This window comes from Phycodurus eques, chromosome 16 (assembly GCF_024500275.1).
Source record: "Phycodurus eques isolate BA_2022a chromosome 16, UOR_Pequ_1.1, whole genome shotgun sequence".
In the NCBI taxonomy this organism is placed as follows: Eukaryota; Metazoa; Chordata; class Actinopteri; order Syngnathiformes; family Syngnathidae; genus Phycodurus; species Phycodurus eques.
The window spans coordinates 14,781,766-14,808,531 of NC_084540.1; the positions used below are offsets into that span (position 1 = coordinate 14,781,766).

Genomic DNA, 26,766 nt, shown 5'->3' on the forward strand with positions numbered 1-26,766 from the left:
ATTATATAGCTCTTAGTTTTCCATTAAACTGTTTCTAGTTTTTCATCTACTCTGAGTCATTTTTGGGTGCAATTGGTCAATCGTTCCAACCTTACTATGTTAATTTTCTTTTGAGAAAATACACAATGTGTAAACCTGCCTTTAGTCTTGTGTTTCCCATTGCAACATAGATAATTAATTGTGTGAAGGGGATTTAGTATACATATGAACAATAAAACTCTTAAAAATCTTAATTAAAAGAATGCATGATGGAGTAAATCAGGGATGAGAAAAGTGTGGCTCAAATACATTTTAAATAAAATTAAAAGGAGACTAATGATGATGATAATAATAATATGACTAAACTAAACTGTTGTACTTATCCATCCATTTTCTGAGCCGCTTCTCACTAGGGTCGCGGGGGTGCTGGAGCCTATCCCAGCTGTCATCGGGCAGGAGGCGGGGTACACCCTGAACTGCTTGCCAGCCAATCGCAGGGCACATAGAAACAAACAACCATTCGCACTCTCAGTCATGCCTACGGGCAATTTAGAGTCTCCAATTAATGCATGTTTTTGGGATGTGGGAGGAAACCCGGAAAGTGCCCGGAGAAAACCCACGCAGGCACGTGGAGAACATGCAAACTCCACACAGGGGGGGACAGGGATTGAACCCTGCACCTCAGAACTGTGAGGCTGACGCTCTAACCAGTCGTCCACCGTGCCGCCACTGTTGTACTTATTAGTTTATCTCATTAATTAATTCATTTAATTAATGAGATAATTAATTCATCTCATTAATTAAGTGATTTAACATGGGGTCACTGATAGTGTAGTGCTACATTTGCCTGACTTTGGTGCAGGCAGCGTGGGTTAAGTTACAACTCGGTGACAGTGTGACTGTTAATGGTTCTACAGTATATGTGCCCTGCAACTGACTGGCAACCAGTCCAGTATGTCGTAAGTCAACTCAACCTCCCTGTGAACTGAACAGGAAAAGTGGTATAGAAAATGTGTTAATGGATGATTCATTTTATCTTATCTACATTCATTGTAGATAAGAAAAAAATAAAGATTTTACCTATACTCGATGTAAAAAAAAAAAAAAAATTAAATTATAATAAATAAATTCCTTAATTACAAAAGTATAAATATGCTATTTAAAAATGACATTTCATTATTTGCCAAGTCACACATTTTAACAATTTTCTTTTACCTCCTCTACGAATGACCTGGCTCATCTGTCACTTTTAAAAATCAAATGTGGCCCTTGTCACAAGGATTTTCCGTCTGGGATAAATTTTTCAAATTGTAAATACAGTGTTCTACGGCACAATGACTGCAGTTCCACTCTATGACGCCTGAGGGCAGCAGTAAATGTTTTATATTTCCTCATGAAGTTTGTCCCCTTACAACTCGCCGTAGTTGCCGGGTAGTGGAGGTCAGGCGTGCCCCATGAAACAACTGCGAAATGTTAAGGACCCGCTTCAAACGTGAATGCCATTCAAAACAAACGTGGCACTTAAGAGTCGGCTGTTTTAACATGCAATAACACTGAGCTAAGAAAGTGCTCGCAGTGAGAAAAGGCGAGAAGAACGCGAAGGGCGACACCGAAAAGCGACCGTCCGTTTTGTCCTACAAAGGCGCCCAGTTTGACAGTAGCCGGGCCTCATTTAAGACAAACTGCTGGAGGAGTGGCAGCCAACGAGGGGACTTCATGAAGCAATAGACTGTCCTTAACACTGGAGAAAAGCCCCTTTAAACATGAGGAAGGACGTGAGGATACTCCTTGTTGGGGAACGTAAGTAGCGACTGTCTTCAATGTGGCTCGGCTGCAAAGCGCTTTATCCGCTTATACTGTGTGCTAGCTAGGAGGCTCATGGCTACTGGCGCTTGACTTGCTCTGTGTGTTGTGCAGCTCTAAAATGAATATAAACTAAACTCTGAAATGTTTAATCCACATAATTTCAGTATTCAACTGTAGGAGATCATTGTTAGGCTTGGCTCCCGCAACATTATCTGACAAATGGATCTAGATTAGTAAAATAGTCTACTGAAACTTTTAAGTTGTTCTGTTGATTAGCATCTTAAATATGTCTGTTTAAGACACAATCTTAACTAACAGCTTTTCAATATACTGTTTTTTGAAGTGTGTTTTGCTGAAGTGTTGTCTGCGCTTTGCAAATTAGGGAGCTCAAACAAATGCGCTGAGGTCAAGCTATTACTATAAATGACATGCAGAAGATCTATAATACATACATTTTTAATGGATGTTTTTTTTTGTGTGTGCGTGCGCGCGTGTACAGCCAAAGTGGGGAAGACGTCACTGATCATGTCTCTGGTCAGTGAGGAGTTTCCTGATGAGGTGATGTGTATATAATACATGCAGATCCTGATTAAATATATTGATAATTGTTCCTTATTGACAAGAGTTGTTGTTTTCAATCTGTCAGGTTCCTCTGCGAGCTGAGGAGATCACCATCCCGGCAGATGTCACTCCAGAGAGGGTGCCCACACACATTGTGGATTACTCAGGTACTGTGTTGTAGCAGCACGGTGGGTGACTGGTTAGCACATCTTCCTCACAGTTCTGAGGTTGGGGGTTTTGAATCCAGACTCGTGTGTTCCTGTGGGGGTTTGTTGTTTTCTAGGTGTGAATGGTTGTTTGTCTACAGTATATGTCCCATATTAACGGCGACCAGTTCAGGGTGTAACCTGCCTCCCACTCAGTCAGCAGGGATCGACTCTGGCACACCCACAACCCTACTACAAAAAATTGATGGATGGATGTATTGTTTACAACAGCCCTTCCCAACCTGTTTTGCACCACGGACAAGTTTGACATAGCTTGCGGCCCGATACAAAATGACTGGGACCAGTCTGAGGCCGGTGGTTGGGGACCGCTGGTTCATAATATGCTACAACATTGTGATGCAACTATTATCATGTAAAATAATATTTTTTTAATATATATCTTGCAGAGGCAGAGCAGTCAGATGAGCAACTATATCAAGAAATATCTAAAGTGGGTTTAAATTATTTTCTCCTATTTTAATGTTTCAATCATTTGCAGTGTGTGTCCCCCCGCCTGCCCCCCATAAATGGGAAGCTGATTTGCAATACGTCCCTCTTACAGGCAAATGTTATCTGCATAGTGTACTCTGTCAACAACAAGAAGTCAATTGAAAAGGTGAGCAAGTTTCTTCCTCTGGCTGCTGTTGCTTTAGCTGAGGTGTCTCTCAAACAATGGAATTGCATTATATTAGGTACACTTTCATAATCCAATGAGAGCCAATACAAGAGCATTTATTTTTTGTTAAAGCTGACATCCCAAAAGTAAGCATCATTATCTGTGTAAATGCAGAATTTTTTATATATGTTTTGAATTGCATTCCATTGAGCAGGGTTACCAGTGAGTGTTCAATATTATGCTCCCCTCTCCCAGGTGACGAGCCATTGGATTCCCCTCATCAATGATAGGATAGACAAAGACAGCAGGTGTGTGTTGTATTTATCCTGCCCATCACATAATTTGGGCTGTTTGCGGCATGTTCACAAGCATATGGTGCAAAAGTACTAGTATATTGTAGTTCCTCCTTGGTAAACACCATGTTTATGTTAAACCTCTTAAATTAAAGCTAAAGTTAGTCTACACTTCAATTATATCAGCATTGCTTTATTTAAAATCCAATGTGATAGTGTATCAGGGCAAATTGGTATGTACCTTGTTGTCATCCTGTAGCTCTTGAAAATCGGTTGATCAATTTCACTTGCTTCTTATGCCTTATCCTAATTTGAACAGTATGATGTAAGATATGTCTGTTACAGTGAAATAGTGCTTTTACTGCTTTAAAGAGTAGGCACTGGTTAACCTGGTAGTGTTTTGACACTTATATAATGCATATGATTTTTGTTCCAGGGTGCCATTGATACTTGTGGGCAACAAGTCCGACCTGGTGGAGCACAGCAGCATGGAGACCATCCTGCCTATCATGAATCAATACCAGGACATTGAGACGTGTGTAGAGGTAAGATAACATTACCAGACCGGTATGTTTGGGTCCACTGACGTCCAAGAAGACCCACTCACTTATTTTCACACAGATTTTAAGTACAGGAGGTCCTCATTTTTCAACAGAGGTCCGTTTGTAATCTGTGAGTCAGAAACGGCAGTCTGTCATTAACCTATGCAGTAGTAAAGTCATAATTACAGTTAATATTTGAATTAAAAACACTGCCAGGCCAAAAATATAAACCAGTAAGCGTGGTGGTGATTGAGCATGCCTTCTTATGGTGCATGACGATGTAGTCTTACGTCACTGCGTAGATTAGTTTGTCTCCTGCCGTTTGTAACCATGAAACCGCATATGTTGGGACCGTCCTAAACCGAGAACCCCCTGTACTTGAGAGAGCTACAAATATGTGAGTCTGGCCCCATAAGCTGCTTGCAGGCTATTGACCTCGTTTAGACGGACGGCATCAGTTAACAGATTCATGTCACCAGTGACAGGCAGGGTTTGACTGTGTTGTTGTCATGAAGGAATCTGGGCTTTGTCAGGTGTAGGTGACATAAACCTCCGTCTTTTATGAGACAACTGTCATGCAGGCCTGATGTTAGATTTGGTGTAAATCCAAAGTAGGGACAAGGGCGGAAAGTGGAATTTAAAAATATATACTATTTAGTTTTCTATACCACGTGTTCCTTGTAGTACAACAGGGTGGGAGAAGTGAGTGTGAAACTTCAAACCCTAGTCTGGGCACTGTGGAATCGCCTTACACACGGGCATTCTCCAATCTCTACACTTCTGTGGTATTATCACAGAAGGTGGATAATTGACAGGTCAACTTCAACCCTCTGGGGGGAAAAAAAAAAAAAAAAGGCAGAAACATTGGCTTTTACAGACAGAGAAGCAATTATTCACATGCACTGCTACAAGATTCAACCCCGTATTCCAATCATAAACTTTTTACTGTGCTGCTAAAGATTTTACTTTGTCAGTAAATAGGACTTAAATCTTAACAAAATTCTAGCACATCGAGATATGATGGACTAAGTGCCATTCTGGTGTGGTTTGGTTTGAAAGTTGTGGTTCAAATTTGCATGTTAAGCTACATGTAAGCTCTCTGTTTACTCATAGTGCTCTGCCAAAAATCTGAAGAACATCTCAGAGCTGTTCTACTACGCCCAAAAGGCAGTTCTCCACCCAACAGGACCGTTGTACTGTCCAGAAGAGAAGGAGGTGAGCTTTGTTGTTTGGATTAGGGATAACACCAACTAAAAGTGTGTGAATTAGCTGAGGGGAATATTTTGCTATCTAAATTTTACATTTAAGCGCGTAGCCTAAAATACATCTGTCTGTCTTACAGCTAAAGCCTTCTTGCATTAAGGCTTTAACTAGAATCTTTAAAGTGTCTGACCTGGACAACGACGGCATCCTGAACGACAATGAGCTCAACTTCTTCCAGGTAATACTTTTTACCGCATACAACACCCCAAAATATCATATTTGTGATCAAGTAGTGCAATTCTGTGCATGATCTTAATACAGTTGGGCATGATGGTGAGTTCCAAATTGCTACGTCATTGTGATTAGTTTTGTTTTTTTCTCCGTTTTTTTGGTTTAATTGTTTTTGTTTGTTTGTTTCATGTAGAGAACGTGTTTCAACACACCACTGGCGTCCCAGGCCTTGGAGGATGTTAAAAATGTAGTCAGAAGAAACATGGCAGATGGAGTCAAGGACAACGGGCTCACACTAAAAGGTCAGACATAATCGCAGTCTGTTCTAAATTGAGATTAAATTACTTTGTTTGCTGACCTCATCTTCTCCTTAATTTAGGCTTCTTGTTCCTGCACACCCTCTTCATACAGCGTGGGAGACACGAGACCACCTGGACCGTACTCAGGAGGTTTGGTTACGATGATGACCTGGAGCTCACGCAGGAATATCTGTTTCCCGTGTATGTACCGGAAAATGTTAAACTTTGACTTCTTTTGACTCTGCGGTTTTCGGTGTTTGGGTTAATGCCCCATACCTCTTCCAGAGTCAAGATCCCTCCTGACTGCACCACAGAGCTGAACCACAACGCTTACCTCTTTCTTCAGAGTGTCTTTGACAAGCACGACAAAGTGAGTGTGGCCAAATTTACCAATTAAAGAAACGTAATCTTGAAAGGTGCAGTTTTATCACATGATAGATGAAGCCTGTCGATTACTATCTTTTGCCATTAATAAATCATGAAACTAAAACATATTATGCTATATCATATGTTAAATGACAACAAAGAATAGTATTGCGTTACTGAGTTACCATTAAACCTTTAGCGGTATTATTAAATAAATGATACAAAATGGGTCAGAATGACTGATTTGAATATTTGAAACACAATCACTGTTAATCTTTTATTGTCATCAACTGCAACACATGGTGGTTCGGAACACTGCCATTACATTTTGGCATTAAACATACATTTGGGCATTGTAGAAATATATGTATTGGCACTGAGAAAAATCAATTGAAACATGAAATACGGACATAAAAGAGAGAGAAAATTGAATGCGAAAACCAGGAATTTGAAATTGGAAAACACCGATGGACATGAAATTGGAAAACTGAAGACTGACTTTTCATATAATAAATATCCCCCAAAAAACAAAAGCATATTGTCTCTATTTTATATTTCAGTGGAATCTTTTTCAGTGCCACTTGTTTTGATGCCAATACACATTCTGCGTTTGTTTTCAATGCCAGAACGTAATGCAAGTTTTATGCCCCCATAGTTGCAGATGTTGTAGTAAGATAATTATAAACTAGCTGGCTTGCTTTTCTGCATTGCATCTATTATATGCCACTTTACAAAAAGTATATTACAAAAGTACCTTATATTTGAAAAATTAACATTATTATTCTCAGATTACTAATTCAACCCCAATGAATCAATTATGCAAAATTAAAATTTTGTTTTTAAAAATGTAAAATTTGCACGAGGCTGCCATGTTGTTTAATGTACACTGAAGTTGAGGCGTATGTTCAGGACAGAGATTGTGCGCTGTCGCCAGAGGAGGTGAAGGACATGTTCAAAGTATTTCCCTACATGCCTTGGGGTCCAGACGTCAACCACACAGTGTGCACTAATGAACAGGGATGGATCACATACCAGGGATACCTCTCCCAGTGGACGTGAGTGTTTTGAGTCCAGACATGCGGTTTACTTGATGTGCAGAAAAAAAAAACTCACATCCAACTGCCATGCAGGTTAACGACGTATCTGGATGTCCAGCGGAGTTTGGAGTATTTAGGCTACCTGGGCTACTCCATCATCTATGAGCAGGAGTCTCAAGCAGCTGCCATCACCGGTAGCTAATGCATGAAGGCTGCTTTACTATCATTTCCTCTTTTTAAGTGGATAAGAACAAATGAAAAGGGTCATTATCACTGAATTGTGCCTCATCTTGCCTTTCAGTGACACGAAACAAGCGCATCGATCTGCAGAAGAAGCAGACCCAGCGCAACGTCTTCCGCTGCAATGTCCTGGGGGCCCGAGCCAGCGGGAAGAGTGGCTTCTTACAGGCCTTCCTTGGAAAGAACCTTCAGGTCAGTTGATTTCTGTTGAAATCCCTGCAAAACTACTGGGTACTCTGCTTCCATGGTCAAGCGAGGTATCACATGTAACGGCAACCTTATAGGACATATTACTCCTTTTCTCACAATTTTACACTGATCTCGGGTTTTTTAAAGATCCGTTACCATGACGACCGGAGGTGGATTCCCAGCATCACAAATAGTGGGTTCTAGCGGGAGCGGACAGACAAACTGTGGAGCTTTGATTGGTCAACCGAGAATAGTCACTTCTGTGCGACGACAGTTAATGGAATTAGAGAAACATAAAATATGTGTTTTCTTACAATACTGACCACAGGAAAAGCACCTGTCAAGATCTTACATCCATTTATTTTCTATAGATTCTCATTAGGGAGCCTATCTTGGCTGATTTCGGTCAGGAGGCGGGCTATACCCTGTACTGGTCAGCAGCCAATTGCAGGGGACATACAGACAAGCAACCATTCACATTTACACCTATAGACAATTCAGTCTTCAATCAAGCCAACATGCATGTTTTGGGGGATGTGGGAGGAAGCCGGAGTACCTGAACAAATCCCACACAAACACATGCAAACTCCACGTAGGATTGCTGGAACCGAGATTCAACCCTCAGAACTGTGAGGCAGATGTGCTAACCACTATTCCATCGTACTGCCCCTGTCGAGTTCTTTCAAGGCCAAGATGGAAGAGGACTCCACGGAGGATAACAAATCAATTAAACCATCTTAGAGGCCACCTGGTAGCTATCATCTTAGCTGTCCTTTGATGTTTATGACCATTGTTTTTGTCACCATAGCGACAGAGGCGGATTAGAGAAGATCACAAGTCCCTCTACGCCATCACCACAACTTATGTGTACGGTCAAGAGAAGTATTTGTTGGTAGGTGACTTTTAACTAATAATATAAACAGCCAAAAAGCGAGAATATCATGAGTTGACCTACTGTGGGAAAACGGTTGAATCTGGTGGAAAGCAGTATAAAAGTATAAAATGTCAAATATCGCTACTTTTCTTCCAGATGAAATGCTGACATTAATGCTTGTAATGACAGATTAAAAATCGGTTTTAATGGCAGTCAGTGAGGCATTTTTGGCAACGGTGTCCAGAATCAGAATCATCTTTATTTGCCAAGTATGTCCAAAAAAACACACAAGGAATTTGTCTCCGCTAGTTGGAGTTAATTGGAAACTCTAAATGCCCATAAGTGTGACTGTGAGTGCGAATGGTTGTTTGTTCGATTGGCTGGCAACTAGTCCTGGGTGTACCCCGCCTCCTGCCCGATGATAGCTGGGATAGGCTCCGGCACGCCCGCGACCCTAGTGAGGAGAAGCGGCTCAGAAAATGGATGGATGAAGGGATACTTGGAACCGCTCTAGTGCAAGTATTTGGAACTACATAAAAAAAGACTAATGGAGTTCAAACAATTTGTTGTTAATCTTTGATATATGCAACACTCTAATCACTTCCAAAGCCACATCACCCTACTATATATTACATGGCAAATAATGACCTCTGGGCTTTTTTTGTGTGTGATAATAAATAAAACTGGCATTCAAGGGTTAAAATTTTGATACTTTTGAAGTCTGAAGTTGTTTTAGTGATTTATGAACAATATTGATGTATGATGATTTCCTATTGCAATGACAATAAAGTTTCGAATTCTAAATCTGTAAATTTTTTGATGCAAAGGTAAATGTGAGAAGTGCACAAGGAGTTAAGTCGATCATGTTTTTTTTTTCACTTCCTTCCAGCTTCATGAGATGATGTCAGATTTTGAGTTCATGCCCGAGGTGGACCTCGCTTGTGATGTGGTCTGCCTGGTCTATGACGTCAACAATCCGCATTCTTTTGAATACTGCGCCAAAATATTCAAGGTATGACATTTTGTTTTGCACTTTAAGAAACACCTGGAAAGTGTATCTGTTTAAGTGAGGCTAAGTAAACGTAAAGTGAACCGTCGTTCATCATGAGGGATACATTCTGGACAAACCCTTCAGAAGGTTTTTAAAAATACATTGTGAATGTATTTGAACGCACCCCAAAAATTGTAAGCATAACATGAATAGAAAATAGTGCGTATTGGAGTATCTGTGCGATAGATGTGTGCCTTTAAGAGGTGGGGCCAGGTGGTGTAGTGAATGAAATGGGCGTGAGCTGTGGCCGACACGCAGATCCTGCGTGAGTGTGCTCATTGTATTTTACTGTTCTCCCGGATTTCAAAAAAACTCTGAAAAGTGATTTCTGCAGATTTCTGCGATAGATACGTTACACAAAAAAAATCTGATGTAGTGGGGGGGGAAACTGCAAACAATGAAATGAAGCTGTTTTGTGTGTGCGTGGCAGCAATACTTCATTGACAGCAAGACTCCCTGCGTGGTGATAGCCGCCAAGTCGGACCTGCACGAAGTGGGTCAGCAATTCAGCCTTTCGCCACACGAGTTTTGTCGCAAACACAAGCTCCACCCGCCCCAACCGTTCACGTGCAACACGACCGACGCCCCCAGTAAAGACCTCTACACGAGAATCACCACCATGGCCATGTACCCGTGAGTATTGAACCCCTTTTGGCCCGCATCATGTTGCCACTATGGTCACCGGTTGTCATCCATATCTCCCCTTTCCTCACTTTTCGTTGATCATATTACGTACGCTAAGCTAAGTTTAGTAAAATTAAGTTTACCTGTAAAGGTTATAGTGCATTTCAGGTTCATCCTGAAATTTCACCCAAAAGCCCACGATCCCGAACTTTTTGGGTAGTTCCATCAATTAGGCTTTATAGGACATGAAAAGAGGTAAAACCAATGTTAAGTTGCATGTCACCAATTCCCACTCTTTAAGGAAGGTAAGATGTTGACTTCCATGAGCGATTGACTGCAGAAGCGTGCCTTTGATCTCACTGGAAACCCATGAAACGTCTCTTCTAACGCCACCGGTGATGGCTTCAACTTGAAGTCCATTTGCTCTTTGTATTGATGCTGATTAGTACGTTTCAAACATGCCAGATCTCAGGTTGTGAACCTGAAAGTCACCCATAGACTGTGCAGATCTTACAGGGTGTCTTAACTCGTTCAAAGCTCTCTGATCAGATTGGCTTTTTGAGTAGATTAACCAGCACTGAGCCGGCCTAGCCCTCGAAATCTCATTTTAGCTCTCCAGAAATTGTTGTCTCATCTCTGAAGCAATTAAAACCACTTTGCTCAGCAGAGCTTGAAAAGCAGTGCGCTAAACTAAAGGGCCTACCGAGAGTCAATCTTGCTAATGATTGACTGTTATTTAAAAAGGCAACCAACACAGACCCTCTTATCTCGAGTTTGGTTTACCAATTTGGTGAAAAGAAATGTCTAAATGATAGTGTTAAGATGGGGCATACTGTGCTATAAGCTCTCATTCATCCCGCCTCCTCGTGCCTCCATGTTTTATGCGTGTTGTCTGTTTTGCATGCGCATACACGCATTCTCGTATGTGTTCTTCCCCCCCCCGCAGCCACGCCCGTCTCCGCTGCATGTGCGTCTGCAACAAGTGCACCTATTGCCTGTGTCAGAACCTCCTCAAGATGGAGTTGCTGCGCAGCATTAAGGCCCAGCTGCGCAGGGTCGTTCACAACAGGTTCCTACGTAGAGTGATATCCTGTGTTTCACGTAGTCGCAGTCCTTCTCTGTGTAGTTGTGGAGCAGCTGTGGTTCCACAGAGGTGGTGCCAGCTCCTTAGACGCCCAGTAGTGCGTGTTCAAGTCCATACTACGTTCATAGAATAGAGTAGAATTAGTCTTTATTAGTCCTACAGTCGGGAAATTTTGGTTTTACAACAGCAACGTGGACAGTGGCAGCACACACAGTTTTGTATGTGTCAGTTAGCCATACAGGCTGTGTACGAGGTGTGTATAAAAAGTTCCAGGGCTGGTATCACAAATGATGTTTCAAACCCAAACTACAAACTATTGAGTTTTCCCTTTTATTGTGGGCCAGACGACCAACCAGCACGTTGACAGAGATCCTGCGGAGTTGTGGTAGCCACTAGTTTAATATGCTAAAACAAAAAAATTTAAATCCAAAATTTACGGTAGGACAGGCCGCCAGCATCAGCCGTCCACATCAGTCTGCGCTCACGCCGAACACCTGACCAGACAAAAAGCCTTTATTACGTCCCACAAGTAAATGACTGTGGTTATGTCACTTTCCCAAACTTTTTTTAAAGGTCTTAGAGCCATGAATGATAAAAAGGTGAACTGACTAAGCATGAATCTGCATTCAAACTTACCTTCGTTTCGAACAGGAATATTCACATCACTGTATTACTATTTATAAAAATGAATTGGGTCACTTAAAGGCCTTTCTCTCTAATAAATGCCTGGATTTCAGTTAAGTAACTTACACTGAGGAAAAGCAATTATAAATATGTACGAAATCTAGAGCAGAAGTGCACATAAGAGAAGACATTTTGAGCATTTGACAAATTTTGAGTGAGAGAAGCTTCGATCATAATACTGTAGTTTAAACTCAAAGAGTGGTGCAGTTGTTTTGGTCAAGTCCATAATGTATCAGCGCCATTGCCTCAGTATTTGTTGTTGTAAATGTTGCAACCTCTCACTTGGTCTCTCGTGTGGTTTCACCAGGCACATGGCGCAAGCGGACCTGAAGAACTCGACGTTCTGGCTGCGGGCCAGCGTGGGTGCCACCGTGTTCGCCGTGCTGGGCTTCGCCATGTACAGAGCGCTTCTCAAACAACGGTGATGGGACGGCGGGAGACACTCGCATCCTAAGCCCTCGTGGTTCTTTTCTAGTCACCTGAAAGACTGGCCAACCAATCAAGTTACTTCATGCTTGATCCCGCCTCATTCATCCCCTCATTGCAAGAAACCATTTTATATGCATTTAATCATGAAATGTCAGTCCTGTTTTTTTTTTTGGGTGGGGGGAGTAAAATGCAACTTGTGATTGCCTACCAGTCACTTGCCAAATGCTGACATTATGTTGGTGTTTGTGGTTTGGTACTTCTCAGGTCAAGTATTAGTAGAGGCAGCCACAAAGGGACTTGAGTGTGTTAATAGACAATATGCAGTATATTATGGCTGTAGTCCTGAAGAATTTTAGCAAGGACCAGGTGGCTTCTTTGCCCCACCTGGTGGTGTCCAAACAAACTTCATTTTAACACTCATGGATGTCATGAAGCTGTTTATTTTGATTTAACTTATTGTGTCAATCTGTTTGTTTTGAGTGGTTCACATGCTACAAATATATTTTCCATGTATTTTTGTATTTAGCACAGTCAAAGCTATTCTTTACTGTTTTTAATTCATCTTGGTTTTCAACTAGAGCTTTACTTCTATATTGTTAGATTAACTATTACTACACCAGTACATTACCCAAGTGTTTTTCGCCAGTCTCCAATCTGCCACAACTTTGTGTATTATTGGGTCAAATGGTGGCTTATTTCACAAAGAAATGGTTTTAAATCTCTAATAAATCACATTTACACCCATTGATGTTGTTTGTGTTGTCTTGGAAGGAACAGTACAAAAGTGGATCACGTGATGTTTATTACACATCCATCCATACTTAATTTACATGTCATAGTGTAGATTCACAGAACACAATCACATTTCACAATTGAACTAGTGCGGTGTGAAATTTGTCACCTTTTTTTTGTGCACATAGATTTGTAACATGCACAGACATCTTAGTTTTCAAAAAGACCTTTAACTGCAATCACATGCAAGTTTTAAAATAACAGGGTGTCTCAAAAAAAATTTTTTTCTTTGAGTACTGATATAAGCAAGCAAAATTAAGTAGGATTCATGTTGTAAAGATACAAAATTTAATGATAAAGGACTGCCTCCACAATCAAAAATACAAATTATGCTTTCTTTATGGAGGCTTGCTTTTCTCTTTAGACTTTGGGGCTGCTTTACATTAAATGGAGTTGTTGACAAAACCTAAGCTCCGCCCACTGTTGTCATGGTAATAAAAGTCATACTCTGCATCAGAGTGAGCAGCGGCTCATATGCATGATACAGAACAGCCGACCAAAAAATGTGGGTTCCAGTGGATAAGACTGGTGTAATTCTTTAACCTTAACGGGTTTTGATAAAATCATGTCAAAGAAATTTTTTTAAGAATCCTGGTAGTGGTGGGCAAGTGAAGCAATGAGGCTTTCCCAACAATTGTGCCGAAAAAGATTCAAAACTTAAGACTACCATCTGGTGGACAACTGAAGCCACAGCAACCTCTAAAGAGCTAGACTGAAGCATTTGCACCGTTTCCCATGACAGCAATGAAAGTTCTGAAGTCTGTTATGGTCATTCAAGTGTTTTGTTCATTCATTCCAAATAATTATTATATCATCATTACAATAAAATATGCTGATGCGATTCCCCCATACTTTAAAACACATTCCAGACTAACCCAAAGAATAAATGCAATTTATATTAAAGGTTACATGTTGCTTAAGGGTTTATTTACTCGCACTCTTCAAATATTTATATATAGCTAGTATGGCGCCAAACCAAAGCTGTATCATTTGCCCATCACTAAATCCTGGCAACTGTTTTAAATTAAGAGAAAGAAAAATGCTTTTTTTTTTTTCTTTTTAAAAACGTCAATCATCTTGTTAGAATTTGCGATCATTTGAGTCAGACGTATTTGTCATTAAACTCTGGAATGATCTAACATTTTTGGGACACCCTGTATATTAGTAGTGTGTTGAAAAAAATGTGCAAAATTGGTTTCACAATGAAATTCAATATAAATAAAATAAACAAAAATCTTAAGATAACAATTCTTATCTTAAGAAAGGAATTCCTAAATTGGATACATTTGTCAATTATCTCAGTTATCATACAGTATATACACATCTGAAGAATTAAAGATTATGCACATCCTACTTTACAACAAAATTTTAACTTTTTTGAAGTTTCACATTCACAGGAGCATTAAAGGGTAATATAGATAGTGTAAATAAATTTTACTCCGCTGCCAAAATGCATTTAGTATGTCAGGAAGCAACATGGGAGCAGTACTCAAGTGTTTGAATGGCAATCAGGCCTGCGACTGCTCCCTGAGGAACTCCTCGAGGACGGCGATGATGCGGCAGGCTTCAGGCAAGTCGCTGTGCTCCGCCCGGGCATTCTGCAGCAGCACGTCGCCGTTCCCGCAGCCCTGCAGGAACTGGCAGCAGCGAAACAGAGCGTAGTGGCTCATCTCGGCCTGACGCACGAAGCGCTTCAGGCTGTTCATGTCCTGGATGGCCTGCCGGGAGACGGCAAAAAGGTTGGCTGAAAATGCTTGCATGTACACGAGTCGCGTGCATGAGTCGCCTAGAAGTGGAGTCCCAAAGATTTAACCGGTGAGTGTTCTCCCACCTTCAGTTTGAAGTTTTCCAGGATCTGTCTGAGGAGGAAGGGGTTGGCCCGTTCTGCGGCTTTCAAAAAGGCCTGACTCCAGTCCTCACAGAAACGGTTGCTGACTGCGGAACACAAAATACACACGACGTTATGACGCCTCCATTGATACAGCTGACGCGTCTGGATGACTTACCCGTGTTGGTGAGGGTGGGCGGCGTGTCAGCGCAGTCGACGGTCAGGTGGGAATGCGCGTCCTCTGACATGGCCTTGCAGAGGGAGGTCGCTGTGGAGTCTTGCTGCGACAGGCCCTGCAAGCTGGCCGCTTTGATGAACCTGTGCAGTAACGACACAATCAATGAATAAACACATTACAAGGTACCGCATTACACAAACCACAAGGAGAACAGCAGCACTCACCGGGACACGTCCGCCTTCGTCCTGTCGTCCGCGTTGGTGACCTCCACGTGATTGTGACTCAAAGCCTGAATGAATGAGAGTGTATTTAGGAAAATATACACAACTGGGTACTACTTTACAATAAGGGTGGCCTAAATAGTTTGTAGTTAGTAGTCCCACCGAGGAGCTTTTTAAATAGTTTAGACTCTTTATTAAGCCACAATAAACTTTTGTCCCAACTCATGAGATAAGAACAAAAAGCAAGTTGTACTTCTTGCCAAAGAATATATATATTACGGATTGAACAACTTCACATTTGTTATATCACAATCACATTCAGACACTGAGCGAGTTGGGGGGGGCAGTTGAAGGAAGAAGACTAACCCTAACTGAGAGAGAGAGAGACACTGTATATGTAATATCCGGTATATCGTCGCTGTTGGGAAGAAACTCCATATGTCCAAATATGCTCAATTTCATATTTTTTTCCACACATCAATACTATTGGTCTATCTCCACTTCATCTGTTTTTTTTTTTTTTTTTTTTTACATAACCAATTGAAAGTGTTGAAACTAGCCTGAGGACAAATCTATTAACGCTATTGAACACTCAACTGTCTGAAAAGTGCTGTAAAACTCAGCCTCTTTCCTCACTCTGCGGGACCCGTGCGGGCATAATTGTCACCTAGATTGAAGGTCTGGATGTTTTTTAGACAACTAGTGAAAATAGTATGGTTGGATACATTTGAGTAGGCTTGTTTAGTTAAAACCAATGGCTGCAAAGCCTCATTGCAGAAGGAATCTCGTGGGCCATAAGCAAGTTTGGGTGCATATTAATATCCGCCTAATACAATGATTGGTTAGTCACCTCATTGTTGTATTTACTGCATTATTCATGGCGCTAAGACCTTTTCAAAAAAAGATCGGGAAGATGACGTAATACAGACTTTGGTGAAGTAATACAGGCTTTTTGTACGGTCGGGGGTGCGGCATGAGTGCAGATCGCAATGTGGACGGCTGGCGCTCGGTGTCATATTCTACCATTCATTCATTGTTTTGTTTTTTTAACCTGTCCTGCTGGGTCAAGAAGAATGGAGACTCTGTATCCCTTTTATACCAGAACCGTTTTACTGTGCAACAGTGGAGTTTTCTTCTGTTGCCACTGTTGTTCTTTGTATTATGATGGATATTCATAGAAACTTTCAGTTGGACAGAACGAGGTTTTAAAGGGGAGTGAAAGAGAAGAAAAGGGAGAGTACAAAGAGGACCTTTTGAGTGTGACACTTACGGCATGCAGCAGGAAGCTGATGTTACTCTGGACCAGCTGCAGCACACGGTAAATGTGCATGACAGATTCGTCGTACCAGCGGCTCAGATAGGGACGAAGCTCCGTTTCCAGGTTTTGCAGCTGTGTCACACACATACACTAACTAGTCAACTCATAGTCCAACCAATCAAATGACAATCAGCTCTTACTGTACCTCGGGTGTCTGCAGACTGCTCTGCAAGCCTTGGACATACTTATCAAGCTCTAGCCTATACGTGCACCCAGTCAAGGAACGGAAGTCTAAAGAGGAAGTGACATTACCACCAAAAAAAAAAAAAAAAAAAAAAAAAAGGATATAAGTTGAGTCCTTTTTCGGAGCCCCCCAAGAAGCAGATGACGTGTCCGTTGCCGTCTGCATCGGGTTGCTCTGGAGATCTTTCCTGCTCCAGGAGGCAGCAGTAGCAGCCCACTGCCTGCTCTGGAAGGCTGCAAAGAGACACAGAGAACAGGACATTTTTTATTTCAGTGGAACCAACTACCGCAACGCATACTAGGATGTGTTTTGTAAAGCGTTACAAAACTAATGAAAGTTCTAGGAAGTATAAAAACGGATGAGAATTGAGGAGAATATGTTTAATTGTTAAATACATTGTTGTAACAAAAGGTTACGCTTGGGTGGGGGGGGGGAAGACATGGAAAAACAATGAGTATTTTTAACCATCTAAATTAATTTTAAAAAATATTTTAAAATCGGGTTACTGTATTTAAATAGCAATCCTTATCACAGCCAAAGTGCACATTTCAACAATTAAAAAAATAAACCCAACAGCCAGAATTTGCTTCTGAGCCAGTTTACGCGACTACAGTAGCACATAATGCTTGGCTAGTAATACTAGTAATAATATATTTTAAGTGTTTTTTTGCACAGATATCTTAGGTGCTGTATTTTTTTATACAATTCAATTAGTAGCAATTGGATGAAAACAAGTACTGTACTGTATGTATAAAAAAACTGACAGAATACTTGACAATGAATTAACACGACCGCTTGCCGCTACCCTTAACGAGGACAAGCACTATAGTAAATGGATGGATAAACTAAATAAATACATCTTTATAATGTCACAAATACATTTGAAATGAAAGGAACTAGTAATAAATGTAAGTAAGTAACGAGCATGGATGAGGGGAGCGTGCGTCACCTGAGCTCCACAGTGGCGATGTTGCCCATGCCTCCGAGCAGGGCTCCTTTGCTCAGCCTCCTTGAGATATACGTCCGAAGCTCAGGCTCCGCCTCCATCGGCAAGCTGCTGTCAATCAGAGTCAAGCTGGAGGGAGGAAGGTGTAGTGGTCAGTATGGGTGCACGTGGCGATGGGTCATGAAGGACTGGGAAGCCACTGAACACGAAGCAGATGGAGAAAGCTTCACAAACACACACACACACACACACACACACACACACACACACACACACACACACACACACACACACAACAGCTGAGTCCCAGATAGCATGACTATAGCGTGACAGTTTGACCGACATCAGGCGTGAGTGCTCCTATTTTATATTTGTGCATTTGACGGTCTGTCCCGTTTATGTCGAAGCACCACTGTATTTGTTTCAAATTGGATGGCGGTCTGTATCAAACATTATCAAGTTGCACAGCCCTTGGTCATTTTCCATGGAAATCATTTTCATAGCCGACACCACATCGAGCAGGCAATTAGGAGACACCGGAAGGCGATGATCGCTGAGAAAGTGACAATGAAACGAGAATAGATGCAATATTGCTTCCCATGGCAGCCTGTGGATGTACACAAAAGTGAGAGAAGAAAACAAGGCGGCGGCGGCGGCAGGTGCGGGGCACGCAGCTCCTGGGTTACCTAAAGTCCTCCTGACTGGTTGTGGAGTCTGCGCGTCTCTGGTTCCAAGCCACATTTTCCTCGGTAGTCTCCGACCTGCGACAGAATGCACTTTCATCATCGCCTGCTTCGTGTATCAATGCACGCATGATGCTTACAAACGAGGGAGGAAGGCAGTTCATGTCATGTGGAATGTCACTGAAAACACCCATCAGACATAGCAGATGGATTAGATAAATAGCAACGCAATAAACGAATAGTTACCTCGTGCCCTCGTACAAATAAATGGCATAATAGCAGTTCAATTGGGTCTTCTGGCCGTACGCGGCAATTTCCTCGCTGTCGAAGTCGTCCTTCTCCTCCACATCAATGGAATCTTGGAACGACGACGTCTGCGATGTAAACATGCTCCCAACTCTGGACTGAGAACGCTAGCAGCCGGCCACACAGACGGTGTCTAATGCTTCACTTTGTGAAGCGTTGCGAGGGTTTTTAAAGAAACAAAGACGAGAGAGAGGAGGCAGCCCTCAAGCAAAATGTCACGGAAGGAGAAGGTAAACAAACACTTGCTAATGTCGAGAATGTGAATTGCGCATGCGTCAATCCTGTACGTTCTCAAATAAATCCTACCACAACAAGTTGTCTCAACTGTTCCTAGAATGAAGGTAAGACGGTTGAAAAAAATACAATTATTCATGTCAGTTAAATTTAAGTTCCAATGTTATGCAGTTATTTACCTTAATTCGTCAAAATTATTAGATGGCAGAAAGTACAATTTGTATATTCTGCTATCTAGTGGAAGTGTGTGCAATTAAGCAGTGCATCCACCTGCAGCCATTCATAGGGCAGAATGAATAGACGAAATTAGAATGAATGAATATATATATATATATATATACACATTTTTAATCCATCTTCCGTACCGCTTTATCCTCACAAGGGTCGCAGGCATGTTGAGGCTATCCCAGCTATAATCGGGCAAGAGGTGGGGTCTACCCTGAACTGGTCGCCAGCCAATCGCAGGGCACATAGAGACAAACAACCATTCGCGCACACATTCACACTTGCGGGCAATTTAGAGTCTTCAATTAACCTACCCCGCATGTTTTTGGGATGTGGGAGGAAACCGGAGTGCCCGGAGAAAACCCACGCATACACTGAGAGAACATGCAAACTCCACACAGGCGGGGCCGGGATTTGAACCCCGGTCCTCAGAACTGTGAGGCAGATGTGCTAACCAGTCGTTCCACCAGAAGGGAAGAAGAAGAAAAAAAAAATATATATATTTTTTGTGACATTTTCATTTGGTGGTGTGCCATGCAATTTATCTAAAGTAAAATATACCTTTGCTCAATAGAACTTGGGAAACTGGTCTAAAATAATAATATACTGTAGACTGAGTAGCAAACAAATGTAGAATCGCACACCAACTCAACAGAGGAACTTAAAATGTCTGCCAAATAAAGAGAAAAATAAGTCAGAAATAAACTGTCAATGTAAAAAAAATTTAAAAAAAAATTCATCTACCAATATCAAATACTTAATCAAAAGTAGTTTATGCAATTTTAATCAGCAGCAGATATTCACTGACTGACTGGTCACAATATGAAGTTCGCTTGCACAATCCAATGACATCAATTTCTGCCTTCACAAACAGATTGAAATGTACTTCAAGGTCATCCTCAGTAAGCAGAACTAGTTTTTCAGGGAGAAGAACGTAATCCTCTTATGTCTGTCTACATGTGGTGCTTAACCATTTATGCTCCTGTAGTATATTTTAATAGTAACACAATCAGAGTTCCTTTGGGAAGGACAAATGGTTGGAGACTTGTCTTCACACCAACTATATTTTCTTTGTACTTCTACATCAAAGGACATCCTTTAACCAGTTACATGTATATGGGGGTTGTCCTGCCCCCCCCTAACAGAAACCTGTCTGGGGTTTACAACCGGGCCAGATCTTCAAAGAGAACTGTTTTTCATTATCGCAACAAAGGACCCAGGGGAGAAACATTGACCAGACGAAGAGACACCAGCTGGCGAGTGAGATTCCAAATATGGTTATGAGGAGCACCATCCTTCCGGATGCAACCAGGGAGGGGGCTAATACAGCGCCCAGACAATTAGAACCTTGATAAACTGAGATTTAGTTTTGGGGGCCTTTTTCGCCGTTCTGGAAATGTAAGCAGCTGCTATGACACTAAGGCTTGTTCAATAAATCGAATTAGCCCAAACGCCAAGTGTCTCGAAGTCTTCATTCATTCCATGCCAGACGGAAGTCGGAGTTCTCCCGGGTGATCTCCGACTCGGAAGCACAGGCGAAAGAAATTAACCACACTCCAATATCTGTCACGTTATAACACCGGCGCCATTTGTTAGTGAGGATAGCCCATCTATGGTGTTCTGCATTGTTTGTTAGCATTAAGTGGAATTTCCTAAAGCAACGTGTATTCTGTTGCGTTTAGTTTGCCTAAACTTCAACTGGACATGCCTTTAAACAGTTGAAGCCTATTTTTCCCAATTGTTCACTCTTTGCCAAACTGCTGCTGTGAATGAGTCGAGTTCACTGCCACCCTACATTACTGGAGTTTGGAGGCTACGGTTGTTCCCATCTGATGGGCAAGCTGACTAGCGGTTGAGGCAGGGTACACCCTGGAATGGTCGCCAGCCAATCACAGGGACCATAAACAAACATTCACACCAGCCGTGCAAACCAAGACCCCACCGCGCTGTCCTGGATTCTATCACCTCATGATAAAATAAAACCAAACAGATAGATGTAAAAAGACCATTCCTTGTATTTAACACTTTGTTGTTCGCCTACATGTTGGGAAGAATCACAAGAGGGCCTAGAACGATGACTTCACACATCGTGGTACCTGAAACAGAATGAAATTGATGTAAATACGGTCCATTATTTGCAGCACCGAAAGGAGAGAGTAGCTCCGTTTTTGTCTTACCATCTGGCTTCAGACGTCGATGGGAGTTTTTCTTGCAGGTGCTGTCACAGCAACGGCACACGTCAGCGCTGCCGTCCACATTTTCCCATCTGATGGAGAAAGGGCTTTGACATATACTGCATTTACACAAATGTTCTCCGGGGACTTCATTTACTCAATTGTTGATTTGAAGTGTAGTGGTGTCTGTTATGGGGAGGAATTATTTTGACAAACATGCAGTGTATGTCAGGTGGAGTGGAAAACTAAATAAAATCACAGAAAAACACAAGCCTTTTAAAATAACAAATTTGCCGCATGCAGCAAGAGTTCACACTTTCATTTCTCTGAGAGGATGTTTACATGCTGCTGCTTAGCAACAGATTTGTAGTGGACCCAACAGTCGAGAACAATAGCTTCGATGAACTGCGGTTGTGTCCATGGAACATATTTTTCAATATTAAACAATAATTTATGTCGTGTGGTTTCAAACAAAACACAGCAAAATTGCAAGAGCTTCGTCGGGTGCTGCTGTTTTGGTTAGCAAAAGACTCCAAATTCGCCCAGCAGCTGAGAACACTTACTACAATTTTGTCTTGTGGGGCATCTTTTGTGTGCATGTGGTTGATGCACACAGCAACTAAAAATGTTACAGTGTCAATTTGAGGTACAGCCACTATTTCAGGAAATAAAATCATTTAAGTTTAAAAAAAAATAAATAAATAAAAATAAAAATAAAAAAATTATTTTTTATTTATTTTATTTTTTTTTTTAAAGTGTCTTAAAGTTGCCACCTTGAATGCACATAAGTGCAAGCCTTGTTGACAGGGCTGCGGCTCCACATTTCAGAGGTGGCTTTCAACTGGCACGTGAGAAAGAGCTGGAAAAGTACAAAACAACTGTTGGACGCGTCTGTGGTGAAATTGCAGTCAGTGGGCCGAAAGCAGCTCTCACAGTGTTCCTTTCATAACGCTGAAACAGGAAAGCGTCGAGCTGCAGCTGGAGAACATCCGCTCTTGTTCGGGCCAGGAAGCGAGCTTTTGAGCCACGCTGTTTTGAGTCTGTCAGACACCTGAAGTGGACAAAAAAGCGACATCAGTGGACCTACTCGAGGCGCTAAGGGGCACGTTTTACATTGTACCCATTGTTTTCAATGAGGAAGTATCGGGGCACTGATGTTGGATCTGGGTTCAGAGTTGCTACACAGCTGTCAATGAAGAACCGTCTTGCTTCTGGACCACGACTGGTGTAGGACGCCTCCACGTTGACCTTGTCTCCGAAATAGAAGACATTGGACAGCCTTAGTCTTGTCCAGTCATCTACAATACATACAAACACACACAAGCTAAATACACAGTTGCACTCAGACTTATTATACAACTACGCAAAAACACTTAATACGCATGCTTATACACAAACTTAATACATTAATTTTAAAACATGCACACACACTTAAAACACACAGACAAAATAAAATAGACAAACTTAATATAGGCACAAGTTTAATACAGAAACTTAAACATGCATATAATGTAAGGCATATAAACTTAAATCCACACAAACTTAATATATAGTACATTCACACAGGCTACTTGATACATGGACTCACAATCAAGACTCACCACAACATGCAAAACTGCTGACGTTCTCACATACCGGACATGAGCCTCAGCGAGAAGGTCGAGGTCTCTGATGGAGTCTTGGCAGGCATGGCGGGAATCTGAGGCTGACTGCTCACAATGTGTGTCCTGTACATACACACAACACACATGACAACAGAGTACATCGTTGTTTGAACATGACAACATCTGCACACGCTACATTGGGGCGCATGTCAACTGCAGGAACTTTAGCACTAGGAACTTTTGGAGGACTCTTTTACAGCGGTTGTAGTACTCTGGAAAAGTCCATGAAGTTCATCGGGTGAAAACTTGCAATTTTTATTTTTAGTCTCAAGTCTCAGCTGTTCGTATACTTACTACATTGTTGATACTTGACATGTTTGCGTGGTGCTGCAACTCGGAGGACTCTCAGCTGATGTACACCACGACCTACAGTACATCAGGGCAGCTGAAACTTCTTTCAGAGATTCCTGGTATGTAGCTTAGGACCATAATTAGTTCTATTGGCTCAGGTTAGGCGGCACGGTGGCCGACTGGTTAGAGCGTCAGCCTCACAGTTCTGAGGACCAGGGTTCCCGCCTGTGTGGAGTTTGCATGTTCTCCCCGTGCCTGCGGGGGTTTTCTCCGGGCACTCCGGTTTCCTCCCACATCCCAAAAACATGCATTAATTGGAGACTCTAAATTGCCCGTAGGTGTGACTGTGAGTGCGAATGGTTGTCTGTTTGTATGTGCCCTGCGATTGGCTGGCAACCAGCTCAGGGCGTACCCCGCCTCCTGCCCGATGACAGCTGGGATAGGCTCCAGCACGCCCGCGACCCTAGTGAGGAGAAGCGGCTCAGAAAATGGACGGATGGATCAGGTTAATGTTGATTGTCCATTATAGGATAGAAATGGACTCTAACCGTATACACCCCTATATGTGACTGAGTAGTTAATGTTACCTTTTGTAGTGACAGGAAACAGGAACAACAGTTTTGGTCTTCCTTGTGATGCCATGATGACGGGGAGCAGGCAAGAAGGTCAGCCGGTTTGAGTAGATCACAGAGTCGTCTGATATCTGCAGATGGAAAATGTTTACTTTACAAACTAGACTGGCACCCAGTTGTGTCCCACACGTCAGTGCTCGCATAAAGAAACAAAATGTTATTCACACCTTTTGTGGAAAGTAGTTTTTACGCAGTGTCGAAATTTACTAGACCGTAACATTACCTGCAGGCTAATTTGTAATTTTGGGTTGGCTTCCGTTGTAAATTGCTATATTTACATGTAGCTCAAAAAAGTGAACTCTTGTTGTTTTTCAGCTCTCTGATTCAATTAAGTGATGGCCAAAGCGTTGGGATTCAGGTTACTCCTACTAAAAAACACGGGAAGGATGTTTTCATACCACAGCAGCTACTGTAAAAACAAACTGCAGGAAACACATAAGCCCTGTAAATGTGGCTCCTAAAGTAACAGAGAAATCAGTAAATTTCTGTGGGGCCAATTATGTATTTCTCGTGCACTCACTGTAGTTGTCTCGCCATGCTGCACTATTTGCATATACTGGCCACTCATGCCAGAGTAGCATCTGCTCCATTTGCACACTGATTGAGGAGTATCTGTAACATTCGCACAACCAACATTGTCCCAGATGATCGCACTACTCGTCACTTTAAACCGCATACACTCCTTGAAGTCTCGGCGCCCTTTGCACAATGGTCATTGCACCGGACTATTGCAATATTAGTCATTCGAACTGCTCTAAGTGCTAGAGGACTCTGCATCTTTTTGCAAAATTGTTTTTTGTCAATGTCTTTATGTCTCCAAAGTGTTCTGTAAATTGACTGTCTGTTGAGACAGAGCTTTATCTTATTTGCTACATTAAGGGAATCAGGATGCAATTCCTGCAGCTTATTTTTGTGCTCTCTTAGGTGTAGCAGCAGAATCGCTAGGGTATTTGCATGCATACTACCAGGTGGAACTGGCGAGGTGTGGTCCGAGTTTTGCCATTTTAAGAATCCAAGAAGATTCACAAGATTTCATATTCAAGTTTGAAAAGGTCACTGCAATTATATTTAAAAGGAAATGGTGGGCACACAAAAAAAGATAACGATCCTGAAAATAAAGCCCGTCCAGTTACTCCTACCGTTCATATTTGTGCCTTGAGATACAAGTGACTCAACTTACAAGTTTGGAAATACGAGCTTTCGTTCGGGCGATTTTTTTTGCTTTGACTTGTGAGTGCAAACTTAAGATACAAGCGATGTACAGTGGCAGAAAACAACTCTTCACACGTGGCACTTTGTCAGCTATAATTAGGAAATATTAATCTAAAAAAAGGGGGGCGGGGCGCTTTTATTGCCACTCTCAGCTGAAGGTTCCTGTCAAACTAAACATAAAACAAAGGGAATTACACATGTATTGAAAGCAACCACATAGCCTCTGCTACCTGAATGCTAACATACAATGGGAAAATCCATAGGCATACAGGCTAACAATTAGCATCTATGTGGCTGTGAGTGTTTTTTCCCTTTAAGCAACAGATATACACCAATTCCAAGTGGGATACTTACTGATAGCTCGGTGCCGCAGTGTTGGAGTCCAGCCTTGATGACCTGCTCAGACTCACCAACAGGGAGGGCCTGGCACTGTCTGAGGCCTGAATACTCAGCACCCCCCAGGAAAATCTCCCCAGGAGACACAAAATGTCTCGTCCCGTGCATGTCAGCCTTCACCTGTATGATCATGGACTTCGGCGTGCACGTCACTTGCACGAGAGGCGTGAGCCCGCGTAGGATTTCGCTTGTGTCGTCAATCTCAACGATGACGGCGGGCGACTTGTACTGCCTCCCATCTTTATCAATCTTGGGTCCGTCCTTTAAAGTCCGAATGGCAAGAGAAGATGACAGGAGGAACGAAAGACATAGGAAGCATGCCAACATTATGTTCATTGCTTATCTGTAGACAAACCGACAAATACACTTCATACACACTTCATTCGCCTGTGAACTGAAGTAACATGCTGCTCTGAGCAATCAGGTCACCTGGGGAGGACAGCCACAAGCAATTAACCATTGATTGGTTCACACTTGATTGGCTGAGGACCAATCCAGGATGTCGGACAACCCACCTCTGCTCAGTCATCTGGGATAGGTTGTTGAGGACAAGCGCTATAGAAAACGGACAGATGGCACTTCACATCATCCTACCTATCAAATGTCTGCATTTACAGTTCGCTCTAGTCATCATTTCTAACCTCTAACACCAATTGCCTCAGAAATCAGAATTTGTAAGCACAAGTCAGTAGTAGTAATGTATAAAAATGAAAAAGATGAAATCCTTCCTAAATTATAAAACTTTACATCCAGAATAATTGAACTAGCTAGTAGATGCAGCAATATAGAATTGTGGTTTCTCCTTTCTAGTTACAAGATGTTTTTAATCAACACTTAGGCAGTTTATTGGGCTCAATCATAATTGCCCCAATGGCCAGTGAAAAAATGTATACCACTTGCTAAGCAGAGTTCATAGGGCTCAATCATAAGGCACCAACAGGCCAATAGAAATTCCCACTTGTTGCTAGGCAGAACTTCTAGGATTTAATCACTGCCATTAGCCAACAAAAAGTCACTTGTTTCAAGGTAGTCCATAATTAAATCATAAATAGCCCATAGACCAATGAAAAAAAAAAAAAGGCTACTAGTTGCTAGGCAGAGTTCATAGGAATAAAACAAATTGGCTAATGGAGGTAATACAAGGCAGAAGTCTGTTAAAAGCAAGACT

At 41.9% G+C, this 26,766-nt stretch overlaps 3 protein-coding genes across 5 annotated transcripts; 1 reads left to right on the forward strand and 2 right to left on the reverse strand.

Moving 5' to 3' along the window:
• Positions 1 to 1,409: 1,409 nt before the first annotated feature.
• LOC133415174 (mitochondrial Rho GTPase 1-A) lies at positions 1,410 to 13,049 on the forward strand. 2 transcript variants are annotated; one of them, XM_061701019.1, is made up of 20 exons: positions 1,410 to 1,779; positions 2,285 to 2,343; positions 2,432 to 2,513; positions 2,960 to 3,003; positions 3,115 to 3,168; positions 3,424 to 3,476; positions 3,898 to 4,006; positions 5,117 to 5,218; positions 5,346 to 5,444; positions 5,631 to 5,739; positions 5,817 to 5,937; positions 6,022 to 6,106; positions 7,012 to 7,157; positions 7,233 to 7,333; positions 7,441 to 7,571; positions 8,377 to 8,460; positions 9,332 to 9,454; positions 9,924 to 10,126; positions 11,064 to 11,186; positions 12,193 to 13,049. In XM_061701019.1, the coding sequence occupies exons 1-20, from the start codon at positions 1,743 to 1,745 to the stop codon at positions 12,308 to 12,310; spliced, it is 1,983 nt and encodes a 660-aa protein (XP_061557003.1). In that variant the 5' UTR covers positions 1,410 to 1,742; the 3' UTR covers positions 12,311 to 13,049. The 2 variants fall into 2 exon arrangements, with proteins under 2 accessions (XP_061557003.1, XP_061557004.1); XM_061701020.1 differs by lacking the exon at positions 11,064 to 11,186.
• A 50-nt stretch (positions 13,050 to 13,099) lies between these two features.
• c16h17orf75 (chromosome 16 C17orf75 homolog) lies at positions 13,100 to 19,036 on the reverse strand. The gene is made up of 10 exons (XM_061699942.1): positions 18,711 to 19,036; positions 18,468 to 18,542; positions 17,785 to 17,910; positions 16,940 to 17,068; positions 16,797 to 16,857; positions 16,604 to 16,723; positions 15,337 to 15,401; positions 15,113 to 15,252; positions 14,938 to 15,041; positions 13,100 to 14,824 (listed from the first exon to the last, which is right to left on the reverse strand). The coding sequence occupies exons 1-10, from the start codon at positions 18,851 to 18,853 to the stop codon at positions 14,615 to 14,617; spliced, it is 1,173 nt and encodes a 390-aa protein (XP_061555926.1). The 5' UTR covers positions 18,854 to 19,036; the 3' UTR covers positions 13,100 to 14,614.
• A 147-nt stretch (positions 19,037 to 19,183) lies between these two features.
• Positions 19,184 to 25,951, reverse strand: LOC133414526 (zona pellucida sperm-binding protein 3-like). Of its 2 annotated transcripts, XM_061699943.1 has the most exons (8): positions 25,557 to 25,951; positions 23,946 to 24,061; positions 23,039 to 23,130; positions 22,524 to 22,701; positions 22,337 to 22,454; positions 22,177 to 22,262; positions 21,407 to 21,495; positions 19,184 to 21,325 (listed from the first exon to the last, which is right to left on the reverse strand). In XM_061699943.1, exons 1-8 carry the CDS (start codon positions 25,932 to 25,934, stop codon positions 21,267 to 21,269), a joined length of 1,116 nt encoding a protein of 371 aa, XP_061555927.1. In that variant the 5' UTR covers positions 25,935 to 25,951; the 3' UTR covers positions 19,184 to 21,266. The 2 variants fall into 2 exon arrangements, 1 of the variants encoding a protein (XP_061555927.1); XR_009770040.1 differs by lacking the exon at positions 22,177 to 22,262.
• Positions 25,952 to 26,766: the final 815 nt, after the last annotated feature.

What these genes read in the sequence shown, in the direction of transcription:
- LOC133415174 (XM_061701019.1), top strand. Translation starts at nt 1,743, where the DNA reads ATGAGGAAGGACGTGAGGATACTCCTTGTTGGGGAAC. An exon ending in ACAAGAAGTCAATTGAAAAG is followed by an intron (nt 3,169 to 3,423) that starts GTGAGCAAGTTT and finishes CCCCTCTCCCAG; the next exon opens with GTGACGAGCCATTGGATTCC. An exon ending in CAACGGGCTCACACTAAAAG is followed by an intron (nt 5,740 to 5,816) that starts GTCAGACATAAT and finishes TCCTTAATTTAG; the next exon opens with GCTTCTTGTTCCTGCACACC.
- c16h17orf75 (XM_061699942.1), bottom strand. Translation starts at nt 18,853, where the DNA reads ATGTTTACATCGCAGACGTCGTCGTTCCAAGATTCCATTGATGTGGAG. An exon ending in ATCGCCACTGTGGAGCTCAG is followed by an intron (nt 17,069 to 17,784) that starts GTGACGCACGCT and finishes GTCTCTTTGCAG; the next exon opens with CCTTCCAGAGCAGGCAGTGG. An exon ending in GCCCACCCTCACCAACACGG is followed by an intron (nt 15,042 to 15,112) that starts GTAAGTCATCCA and finishes TGTGTTCCGCAG; the next exon opens with TCAGCAACCGTTTCTGTGAG.
- LOC133414526 (XM_061699943.1), bottom strand. Translation starts at nt 25,934, where the DNA reads ATGAACATAATGTTGGCATGCTTCCTATGTCTTTCGTTCCTCCTGTCA. An exon ending in ACTGCGGCACCGAGCTATCA is followed by an intron (nt 24,062 to 25,556) that starts GTAAGTATCCCA and finishes TTCCATCTGCAG; the next exon opens with ATATCAGACGACTCTGTGAT. An exon ending in AGCGTTATGAAAGGAACACT is followed by an intron (nt 22,263 to 22,336) that starts GTGAGAGCTGCT and finishes GTACTTTTCCAG; the next exon opens with CTCTTTCTCACGTGCCAGTT.